At 33.7% G+C, this 12,989-nt stretch overlaps 1 protein-coding gene across 1 annotated transcript; it reads right to left on the bottom strand.

Moving 5' to 3' along the window:
- Positions 1-41: 41 nt before the first annotated feature.
- On the bottom strand, positions 42-5,941 carry BBS5 (Bardet-Biedl syndrome 5 protein). The gene is made up of 7 exons (XM_089708227.1): positions 5,819-5,941; positions 5,207-5,355; positions 3,079-3,256; positions 2,743-2,833; positions 2,400-2,546; positions 1,197-1,388; positions 42-271 (listed from the first exon to the last, which is right to left on the bottom strand). The coding sequence occupies exons 1-7, from the start codon at positions 5,881-5,883 to the stop codon at positions 53-55; spliced, it is 1,041 nt and encodes a 346-aa protein (XP_089564353.1). The 5' UTR covers positions 5,884-5,941; the 3' UTR covers positions 42-52.
- Positions 5,942-12,989: the final 7,048 nt, after the last annotated feature.

Raw genomic sequence — 12,989 nt, forward strand, 5'->3', positions numbered from 1 at the left:
ATAAACTTATTTAGTCTACAGTTTATTCTCATAAATATAATAATTTTAGTATTCATGTGGTAGTTTGAACTTCAAATAAGCTTTTCAAAGTAATTCCTTCTTTCAATGGTTCGATAGCAAGCCCCAAATAAGGACTATACACTGGTTGAACACTGGAATCTTCATTGTTCTGAGCTAAATGTGAAGCTAGATAGAGAGTTGATCCCATTTCTCCACGCGGTTCTCCTATTTCTTCCAATTCGTCAATATCTTCATTCAAGGGTCGTGGCTCCTGAAATAAACATAAATAAGTGATATTAATATTATAGTACTAGCAGTGCCCGATATATAAATCGCGAGTGCATGGATTCTAATTCAAATTAAGTTTTTCAAAACAAATTAAAGTTTCACCTAAATCTGTTCAACAGTTTTTGCGTGAACGAACAGACAGCCTTCTACAGATCAGTTAACCTCATTTTAAATTATTATGCAGTGCATAGTTTTCTCATACCTACATATTTTTATGTTTTCACTATCGCGATGATATGTTTGTTTTCGTATTACAATGCATTTCGAATGTACAGTAAGTTTCACGAAAGATGACCACAGCGCAGAAGGCATATTTTAGGTCCCTTTGGAGGTACGAGGTGAGGCGCGGGCGGATTTAATTTTAAATAAATAAAAAATAAATTATTTAACCAACATTAAAATATTATTTTGTCTTAAGTCTTTTCTTCATGAGTGTACGTGCGCAGACGGCCGCCATTTATGGTCATCTTTCATGAATCGTACTGTACGTTACATCGTGTTATGTGCAGTGGAATGTAGCCCAAGTGGGAATTGTTAGATAACAGGTTGAATTTTAGAGCCATTACGCACTGTCGACTAGTCGCCGCGGCCGGCGATTCAATCGCCGGCGTCTGTGACTATAGTTCGACTATAGTGCGACTCGCCTGGACGACTGACGACTGTGCGCAAGCCCCTATTTGAACTATAGTAAGTCACACTAGTCGACAGTGCGTAATGGCTCTAAATAACGGATATTCTCAAAAATATAGTACCTAAATTAATCCATCAGTCCTCGGAATCACAGACACAATAGAAAATCTATTGTGTCGCGCCCCGATCGGGCCTTACGGTGGTCAATGGGTTAAATTATCAATTCAAGAAAATTGTCGATATGTTAATTTAAAATTCAACGAATTGAGTAAAAATACCTCATGGTTCCAATTCATTTCAACACCAAAGACCGGCTTTTCAGTATACGCTTGATGTAAAGCCTGCAGTTCTGATAGAAGAGCGGGGAGACGCTCCTTAGGGTCTGCTCTGAAGCCGAGTACATAGCCACCAGATGTAGGACGCACATGGATAACTAAGGCATCACCGAACTTTGAATCACGGATTGATATCTAAAAGTTTTATACATATAATTTTAATTAAATTGGTCTGTGTTTTATAGAAAATGGTATATCATAACTTTTTGAACTTTTATATTTTAAGTAAAAATTGCACCTATTAATGTAAGAATCACAATAAATAAATCATCATAACAACACGTAGCTTGAACAACTAGAAATGTTAGTTCCCGGTAAAGTACCGAATTAAAAGTTAAATTATTAAGGAATAATAAAGTATAGTAATAAATCACTACATAGTATAAAACAAAGTCGCTTTCTCTGTCCCTATTTCCCTATGTCCCTTTGTATGCTTAAATCTTTAAAACTACGCAACGGATTTTGATGCGGTTTTTTTTAGTAGATAGAGTGATTCAAGAGGAAGGTTTTAGTATATAACTAGCGGTCCGCCCCGGCTTCGCCCGTGGTACATATTTACGTTTTCTCTACATAAAAACCATCCTCGTACTTCAAGGAATATAATAGAAAAGAATTATCGAAATCGGTTCAGCCGTTCACACGTGATGCCATGACAACGCGAAACGGGTGCAGACCCGCCGCCTTTTTATAGCTCCCGCCGCGAAGCGCGTCGAACGCGGCAACTGATACACAAAAATAATCCTTATGGCTGCATGATTCTGTATTCACGCGCGATGACTTATAGCGTATTTCATGTATAACTTTGGTGTTTCTACACCGATTTACATGATTCTTTTACTATAACCTGCCCAGGAGTATGAAGAATAATTGTGCCAAATTTGGTTAAAATCCGTCGTGTAGTTTTTGTTTCTATAACGAATATACAGACAGACAGACAGACAGACAGACAGACAGACAAAAATTTTACTGATTGCATTTTTGGCATCAGTAGCGATCCCTTATCACCCCTTCATAGTTTTTTTTTAAATATATTTCATGAACAGAATTGGCCTCTCTACAGATTTATTATAAGTATAGATTTATTAGGTTTTAGACAAAGCGGGCGAAGCCGCGGGCGGTAAGCTAGTATTTAATAAAACAACTTACACTATCAATCGTTATGTACGGCATAGAAACATTAAAAGCTTCATTGATATCCGCGTACCACACTATCCGAATATTGCTTACCACCATTGTACCCAAATTGCCTGATTCGCTTGATAAATTCCAAATTCCAGACTCACTTAGGCATATCTGAAATTATTACCATTATAATGATGACTTATCTAGATTATTCATCGTTAAAAAAATGCAAGTACGTGTATCCAATTCTGACATTTATTTTGGAGGGAACTATTTTTTTTTTATTAATGTACTAAACGATTTTCAACGTTGCTGTAGGATCACAATATAGTTTTTAGTTAGATATTATTTATGGTTAAAAACCTACCTTTTCTAGGGGTAGAATGCGTAATTGTTTGTTATGAATTATAGCGCTTCGTAGTTTTAAGTCCCTGTACAGCCTTGACCCCGCATAAGCTCTGAAGTTAGGAAAACAACTAGCGTAACAAACATCTATTAATGAGTCTTAATTATTTTAACAAGGAAAATTTTTATTTTATAAAAATTCATATGAATTGAAATAGTCTATCTATTTGAAGCGACTATAAATGCGATTATAGATGACTTCCAAAAGAAGACTAGGTAGTTGTAATCATAAATTAACGTTTAAAATGTTTGAATTTTCAACATTATTAGGTAGAAGGCATAAAGAAAAACCTCTAACTTATGAACAGCAGTCACAGTGGTGTAATGGCGGATGCAGTTCGGCGACAAATTGGTGAAAACAAACTCATATCTATTCCTCTTGAACCCCGCTTGAACATGCAGCGCCTGTGTACTGCCTCGGAGACCAGAGGTTACAGTTTTAGTACTGGTTGTTATGAAGCAGTTTAAACCTATGGCTGGAAGAAGAAAATATTAATTTTACTTTTGGAAGTATCCTTTATTCCATTTTCTTTGGAGTTAGGTACCTAGGTACTAATAATATAATAATTAATTTAGCCTGAAGTACTATAGCATGACATAATATGTATGACTAGATATCCGCCCGCGGCTTCGCCCGCGTTTGCAAAGGAAAACCCGCATAGTTCCCGTTCCCGTGGGATTTCCGGGATAAAAACTATCCTATGTGTTAATCCAAGTTACCCTCTATATGTGTGCTAAATTTCATTGTAATCGGTTCAGTAGTTTTTACGTGAAAGAGTAACAAACATCCATACATCCATACATCCGTACAAACTTTCGCCTTTATAATATATATTAGAATATTAGATTAGATATCAGAACTTAAACATTACTTTCAAAGAATAAGCAATAGGTTTTGGTATTAAAGTATGTGATAAAAAGTGCGGCAGCGCATGTTACTAAAAAATAAAAGCTCTCTTTTTTCTCAATATTACCTATATCATATAACTATTTTCTCAGGTTCTTTCTAAGGTGGATGATGCATATATTGATACCCCGTTTTCAATGTTTGCATTTCTTAAATATATTCATCGATTGTTGTTAGCGAAGTTAGAAGCTATTTCATCATGAAAAAAAAAACAAGAGAATAAAATATTACCTTTCAAAATTAGAGAACCCTATTTTACCGTTGCATATCGTAAGCCCGGTAAGCCCATATCACATAAATCGGTTTTGACTCACATGACATCTATTCGGATCAAATTACTGAAATTATACCGAATGTTTGTGCCTTTGGGGATTCATTTATAAATGCCTAAGGCCGTTTCATAGGCAAGGAATATTTCCAAGAATGGTATAGCATTAGCTAAAGCGACTTTGAGTGCGTTATATAAGATTTTTGGAATAATAATTTCTAAAATATAAACTTGGATATCTGGACTAAATTAACGAACGTATATATGCTACAACTTTCTTATTACATAATTGTTTTTGTTTATAATTATTGTTGTCTAATATCTTCGCATGCTCTTGTAGTGATGGATAAACTTACAAACTTTTTAAACAAGCTTATGAAGAAGGATATTGTTTCTCTTTATTATAAATTTAAACATCTGTACAATTGTGGGCAATCAGTTTTTAATTAACTAAGTAAATTACTTTAATATATAATTTATTACGCAGTACATAAATCAATAGAGTCAAGGAGAACCGAGCAACGCACGGCTATAAACTAGTTTCAAACAGCACAGACTAATAATAATATACTTGTGCAAACAGTAATCTTATTCATACATGAAATTAATAATCTCTATGAATTAATTATGAAGAGACAATTACATGGGATGTGAAATTAGTTCAATCCCCCGTAATCCCGTGGGGCAATCATAGCATGAATACTGTATACTAGTGGGGCATGGGGATACTTCGATATTGGAGACATGTATACTAAATATTGAGAAGCTGTAGAATTTGTTTCTTTGTAAGAATTAAGACGTGAAGAAGCTAGTCTTAGGAATTATTGTTTCAAAGAAAACAATGGAGTTAGTTCATCTAGGTTACATCTATTTTACGGTGAAAAAACACGTCATTTAACTAACACAGCGTAAGTAATATACTTCATTTTTTATATTCTTAAAAAATGTATATAATATGGGTACTTCATATTATAATAATGCATTGATGAGCTGGATATTGACTATAATATAAGACAAAAGACTACGCTACGACGAAGAAAACGTTTTATATTGATTTTATAATATGTATAAAATTATTGAGAGAAAACACATTTTTGCAATTATGTAAATGAATAGGTACTATTTATATTCAGTAATATATATTATTGATCCGAATGTTAAACTTTTATTACCTAGCACTTTTATTATTTTCGCTAAAAGAAAAAAAAAAATTGTCAAAATTTCCAATATAGTTTTTCTGTTAATACTCACATAGATTAATCCTAGGTGACGACAAAGAATGCCATATTACCCTCAGGTTAGTTACCACCATTCGACCTTTAACCCCGCAGTTTCCTTTTGTATCTTCTATGGGTTCGATTCTGTCGAAAATCTTTTCGCCGGAACGCAGTTTTAGGTATCTGAGAAATTGAACTATTTTTTTAAAGAGAGTTTGTTTAAATATAGGTTTAATTTGGTAATATTAAAGAAAGTTTGGAATTAATGTAGAGACGAACTGGCAAGAAATGAGTATTTTTTTTAATTTTCACTTTAATTTCACATTTACCTATTGTGAGGCAAGTGATTATAAACAAAACGTTCGAAACAAAAATATATTACATAATTATTAAAATTAATTACCATAGAGTATTAAACCAGTAGGTAGATGTAATTAATAATTTAATTAAAACAATAAACATGTATCTATTTCTACAACAATACTTTAAAGAGAAAAGATTACTATTTATATTTAAATTCAACTTTTTATATTTTTCATCCCAGTTATACCTACTGGAGTAAGTATACCTGTCGTGAGTAGGTAGCTCTTTTATACAATGGGAAACAGATATTTCAATATAAGGTAAAAACATATTATGTACATACTCAAACGGCAAATCAAATAGCACTTCTCTGTCTTCCCACACTATACCTTTCTTATTTTTGGACATTTTATTCAGACACTAAAGAGGTTATATTCTTGTTATTATATCGGTTGCTATGGCAACCAGTGTTTGAAGTCTCGAGCGAAAGGTATCGCTATGTGGAAGGGTAAAATCACAGGTAAAATCATTGAGGTATTATTACTACGTATAGAGAGGACACCACGAACAAAATCTGTGCGACAATCGCGGCGGTGCGGGGCGCGCGTGGGGCGGCTAGTTATCTATTCATAGATATTTAAGCGATGTTTGAGACGCTTGGCTCTAACTCGTGTTACAAATAGTGTAGTAGCAATGCCCTCTCTAGTAACTCAAGGGTAAAATACGGTTTAACGGCTTTGTTACTATATGATGTTAAATTAATTGTTTAATAATTCAAAAATTCAAAATTCAAATTCAAAAATAAATTCGTTCTGTTTTTATAATAGATTTTTTATATGGCTATAAAGGTTATACATTAGGGTGGAGTGATAATGTATGAAAGAAATTTTTTTTTGTTTTTTTCAAAAGGCATAGCGACAGAAAGGTGCCTTTTAATGAGTGAATTCAGCATACAAAATATTGTTTACCTGTCTTGATGTTTTGAGGTGCCCCAACCCAATTGAAAATTAGAAAAATATGATTTTTTCGCAAACTTTGATTTATTTTTTAATCACAGTATTTTTATGGCCTTCAAGTCTATTATATAACAAACTTCTTTGTGATACACTAAATAATAGCCTGATTAGTTGTTTTAACGTATTTCATTAATGAAAATGATATTATGGAGGAATGAAAATATCAGAAATAAGTAATTATTTAGTACTAGCTGCGCTTGCGGTTGCCTCGCGGTTTCACCCGCGTGGCTCCGCTCCTGTTAATCTAAGCGTAATGATATACAGCCTATAGCCTTCCTCGATAAATGGGCTATCTAACACCGAAAGAACTTTTTAAATCGGACCAGTAGTTCTTGAGATTAGCGCGTTCAAACAAACAATATCTTCAGCTTTATAATATTAGTATAGATTATAATATTAGTATAGATAACGCTGTTTTTTTTTTCAAAATTAGGCATTAGCAATCGTGATACTGATGCTCTTGCCATTATAAAATCATTTTGTTTACATTCTCGGCAAACTGCACTTGAAGCTTATGTCACCAATTTGATAACATGCTTTACGGCCTGGGCAAGGCATAGAAAATCTTTGATATTCTGAAACGTAGTCAAACCGCTTTTCACGATGTCTTTTAAGGTTTCTTCAGATAAATTAGAAGTCAGAGGCTCAGTTTTCTTACATTCTTGCCACATAGTTAAGTTGGTATAATCTTTTGAGCAAGTACAAGAGAATTAAAAAAAATGCATTTGAAACTTCAAATATCAAATAACCTTTGGTACTGAGTGAAAAAATACTTCAGTTATCTTTTCTTGTTCTCTTTTGTTAGTTTGTCGGTCTTGATAAGGTTTTAATAAGCGTCTATATTCATTGAATATGGTGTGTCGAATAAGTTGTAGTACTCTATTAAAGCTAATAGTGGGAAGCGATGCTTTTCGCCACACATCAAACATTTCCGTAGCTTATCTTTCGGATAAATCATGAATTTTGTTATTTTATCAGGTTTAAATTCATATCTAATAAATAAGTAATAGTTTCTTAGCATCAGTATAAGTTGGTAATTGAGACACTGGGTACTTCTCTGGCAAACAAAATACAGGACAACATGTTGTTTGTCGTATTTTGACTTGCAACATTTTACTGTAACAAAGCGAAATTATAGATAGAACTCACATCAAAAATATTAAATTATGATCTTAATTATATTTACGTGTAAAATATAATTAAGAAATATTACTAACATTAGTGTTATTTCCTTAACGGCACTGTTCAAAATCAACGTTTCCTACAGTAAGATTCGGCACAAACGGGCCACCGACCAGAGCCACTGGTAGCCAGCGATAGCCACTTTTTTATATATTGAAATATTATGTATTCCGTGTCTTCCCGTTGGCAACCAACGAGATAACACAGAATCTGATTTAGCGTTAATTTGTCAAAATTAAACTTTAATGATTTTCGACTAAATTTTTTGAATTTCTGAAAGTTCATGATGTTGGGGGCACCTCTAAATGTATCATCTGCAAAGTATAATTTTGCATGTGTATTTATGAGCAATAATGACATCTTTTTACAGGTATGCCGAAACGAAAATGAAAAAAAATATTTTTCACTCCACCCTATTATACATATAGATTATTTTCTTGAAGTAACCAATAAGAAAACTTCTAAGTTCTAATACTAGATAACATATAACATTTCTAATTTCCTTTAGCTTTATGAAAATAAGTAAATTCAATTTACTTATTAAATAGTCATTCAGCTCTCAACGATGTCAGATCGGTCAAAGTTTCTGACAGATTTATTGGCGCCTAAAATATCTTAAAAGCCTTATCAAAACATTATCGGATTTGTCATCTCCCGTAGTGAGTGTCTCAAAGGATTTCATTTTGCCCGAATTAATGGTAATTGTTTTGACAACTGGCAACTTCTTTGTACAGGGGAGGGGAGTTTATTGTTCCTTTGACGTTTTATGAGGAAATGCTACATTTAAGTTGGCAAGTTTAATTACGGTCTTTGGTATGGTAATTTACGTCTTAAACGTGGAGTGTGTTGAAATATATTTGTCATTGATGTTCAAAGTAAGGACATAAAGTACAAGATTATCTTGGTTATTATTTTAGCAGTAGGTACAATAACACAGTCGTATATTGTGTTTGTAGGGAAATTAGAATGGAAATTTTCCGAATAAAATATCTAGTAACAAAATTTAGAAGGCAGGATTCAGTGGATAGTAGCTACTTCTGACTGGACAAATACACTTAGTAATTGATTTGTAGGTCAAGTAAGCGAAGGCGTAGTCAACGGGTTGATGGGTTACCTTTGGCTTCTTCAATATAGCATTGTAATGAAGGTCATTGTTACAATATCCTTTGTATGCTCCTAAGGTTTAATTAACTCCTTTATTGTATAATTTATGTGTTCACTCAATTATCTTTTGATCCATTATTAACTGCCTCTCAATCCCAAAAGCGATAGAGGTTCATTATGAACCTCTATCGAAAATAAAAAGATGCTACGAATTATGATAGTTCGTAGAATCTTTTTTATATCAATGATGAATGAAATAGATTTTAAGTGCATATTATTAACTAGCGGTCCGCCCCGGCTTCGCCCGTGGAACATATTTACGTTTTCTCTACATAAGAACCATCCTCGTACTTCAAGGAATATAATAGAAAAGAATTATCGAAATCGGTTCAGCCGTTCACACGTGATGCCGTGACAACGCGTAAAACGGGTGCAGACCCGCCGCCTTTTTAGGGTTCCGTAGCCAAAATGGCAAAAACGGAACCCTTATAGTTTCGTCATGTCCGTCTGTCCGTCTGTCCGTCTGTCCGTCTGTCACAGCCGATTTACTCGGAAACTATAAGTACTACAGTGATGAAATTTGATGGGAATATGTGTTGTATGAACCGCTACAAAAATATGACACTAAATAGTAAAAAAAAGAATTGGGGGTGGGGCCCCCCATACATGTAACTGAGGGATGAAATTTTTTTTTTCGATGTACATACCCGTGTGGGGTATCAATGGAAAGGTCTTTTAAAATGATATAAAGTTTTCTAAAAAACATTTTTCTTAAAGTGAACGGTTTTTGAGATATCAGCTCTCAAAGTCGTAAAAAGTATGTCCCCCCCCCTCTATTTTTATAACTACGGGGTATAAAATTCTAAAAAAAATAGAGGTGATGCATGCTAATTAACTCTTTCAACGATTTTTGGTTTGATCAAAGTATCTCTTATAGTTTTTGAGATAGGTTGATTTAACTGTAATTTATTATATTTGCTGCTACGGAACCCTTTGTGCGCGAGCCCGACTCGCACTTGGCCGGTTTTTATTATAGCTCCCGCCGCGAAGCGCGTCGAACGCGGCAACTGATACACAAAAATAATCCTTATGGCATGATTCTGTATTCACGCGCGATGACTTATAGCGTATTTCATGTATAACTTTGGTGTTTCTACACCGATTTACATGATTCTTTTACAATAACCTGCCCAGGAGTATGAAGAATAATTGTGCCAAATTTGGTTAAAATCCGTCGTGTAGTTTCTGTTTCTATAGCGAATATACAGACAGACAGACAGACAGACAGACAGACAGACAGACAGACAAAAATTTTACTGATTGCATTTTTGGCATCAGTAGCGATCCCTTATCACCCCTTCATAGTTTTTTTTTAAATATATTTCATGTACAGAATTGGCCTCTCTACAGATTTATTATAAGTATAGATTATCACTATTTTCATTTTCATAGATGGTATTTCACATTAAAGTGATTAAAATAACATTTCCTAACATTTACTCTAATTAATTATTATTTAAGTACATTATTCAAAATGGAAAATGATCGATCACAAAAAAATAATCATGCAAGTGGGCGGAATAACTTTGACCTAAAGTTATAAGGAAAACAATTAAATATTACGAAGTACAAATATTAAATATGGCTGAACGTAAAAATGTTTTTACTGTCGGGTTTATCATGATTACGAACGATTACAGTCCTCGTAAAGTTCGCGTTACTCCTACATTTTAAATGTACTTTTGAGGTTAGGAGTTTCGCATAAATATGTTGCCACTGCATAAAATATGAATTTTAGCGAGGTTAATGTTGCTATAATGCTGTGGAGAATACAGTTTGTTTTCTGAATTTTGGATGGATATTTATTATTTATTTTAGCTCCAATCTTAATCAGTATAAGTCTCGAAGCTGAAAAGTGAAAACTCGAATATTGCGGTTTCTTTATCGAAGGTTTTATGTAGCACAGTGTTTATTATATATATATAAAACTCAAAGGTGACTGATATAGTGATCTACCAACGCACAGCCCAAATCACTGGACGTATCGGGCTGAAATTTGGCATGCAGGTAGATGTTAGGACGCATCCGCTAAGAAAGGATTTCCCGAAATTCTTGCGGGAACTGGGAAAAATGGGGATGTACGTACAAAGTCGTGGGCGGAAGCTAGTCTTGTAATAAAGTTTCAATTCAAATTGTAGGTTTGGGCTTAATAACGACGCAGAAATTAAGTCATACTTAGGTAGGTATGTATAATATTAGTGTGCATCATTTTCTTTTGAGAAACCTAATTTGTACTTTGATATCACTACGTAAAGCTTTTTTAACAAGTCTCGGATATCATTACCTACATCTCCTAGTAGACCTATTCTTGCATGGTAAAGGAAATCTTAGTCCTTTGATATATGGCCTAAAATCTTGTGTAAATTAACGTCATCCTCAGATATAGCATTATTGCATAGTTCCTGCTTAATTGTGTGATATTAAATTCAACACATTCTAATATTGGCTGCTATACCTTGTTGTGAAGACGTAATTTCAAAGTTGTCAAATAAGGATTGGTGATATGTAGGTTAAGGAGCATCTAAGTGAAATATCCACATAATCGTGATTAGTTTAGTTGTACTTTTTATAAATAGGGGAAGAAAATTGGTAAATGGATCGTGATTTTTTAATTTGGTGACAATAATAGAGCACTAAGTACCTCTCCGAGATATATATAGAAGTAGAAAAGAAATCGTAGATAGACTAAAACAAATATTAGTAGCAGTACTAGTAGTAGTTATTATAACTGTAAAGGACTACTTAAAGTTTTAATGGAAGATAATTGAAATATCAATTTCATAATATGTATAAGGTATTTTTTTACCTTAAACCCAAGCCTATACAATACATCTATGTAATAACGAAGTTTTATTTCCACATAATGCTAAATAATTTATCATTCATACTTAATTACGCAGATGATACCAAACAACAAGGAATTTAAAGCAATGAATGAAGCGATATTTTGCGTTGATACTAGTACTGTGCTCGTACCTATCTGTGAATACGCCATAAGACCTGGTGATTGCCTCTCCAATGGATAACAACCGTGCAAGCTCAAGTGCTTGTAATTATAGGATGGACAGACACTGAGATGGTCCTCTGCTTTCCTTACTAATATTATAAATGCGAGTTTCATCGTAATGGAGCGATTTGTGTAATTAAGTGTGCATGCTCAAGTTCTTGTAAATGTAGAAAGAACAAACACTAAGATGGTCCTCTACTAAGGTCCTATACTTTCCTTACTAAATAAAGAATAATTCTATCACGTTGTAAAGGAGTGTATGATATTATTTTGTGTATGGAGATAGGGAAAAGACAAGATTAGACAGATAGTGAAAAGACTAGGCTAGACTAGAGTGACATCTAGCCTACTTTCTACCGCCGCGCGTGAAATATCGTTTCCATGGTTAATTCCTGTAATATGCCAAAAAATCACTTTTCAACAAGTTTTTTATTTTTCTTCTGTCCAGATTCTACAATTGTATTCTTACTTCCTATCCACATATACATTTTTACAATCATTTCAATTATATTATTTCTACCAATTTCCCTACAACTGCAACGTTCAGTGTACGTACGCGCTTCCTACATTTTAAGGCTCGGCCGCTGCAGGCTCTTCACATAAGTGCTCCGTTTACGAACCAACATTAACCCCCTAATTATTTGTATCCCATTCACCTTCTATTGCATTCGATATTCATGTTCCTGAACCTTTAATATCATTAAAATTTGTTAAATAGTAAGTGGATTTTTTATTTAGAGTCAAGTAGTTAAAGTAGTCTCGAATCTACGTTAAATTAACTACGAGTGTTATACTTGTAGGAAGTAGTTCGTCTGGGTTTTCACCCATTTACATTACTCTAACTATTTCTAGTTAAGCTTTTGTTGCTAAAATTTCATAGAAATTACGACGAGTAATAAGAATGGATAAGCCCCTTATTAAATTTCAGAAATCAAAACATGAGAGTTTTATCATTTTGTCATAATTTAGCTGCCATATTTTAGTTGCAGAATTAGTACATTTTAGGTTATAGCACAGACTAATAATAATATACTACGTTATAGGTTAAAGGTGTTTGTCGCGGAAGAATTCTAACCAATACCCGCGGCCCCATCATTAAAGCGGCTCGACGGAACACAGTGGGGTTTTAGTCGGTAAGAATCCGA

Source organism: Colias philodice, chromosome 20 (assembly GCF_061535455.1).
Source record: "Colias philodice isolate Cphi_HAF_F1 chromosome 20, ilColPhil1 Martin Lab GWU primary, whole genome shotgun sequence".
NCBI lineage: Eukaryota > Metazoa > Arthropoda > Insecta > Lepidoptera > Pieridae > Colias > Colias philodice.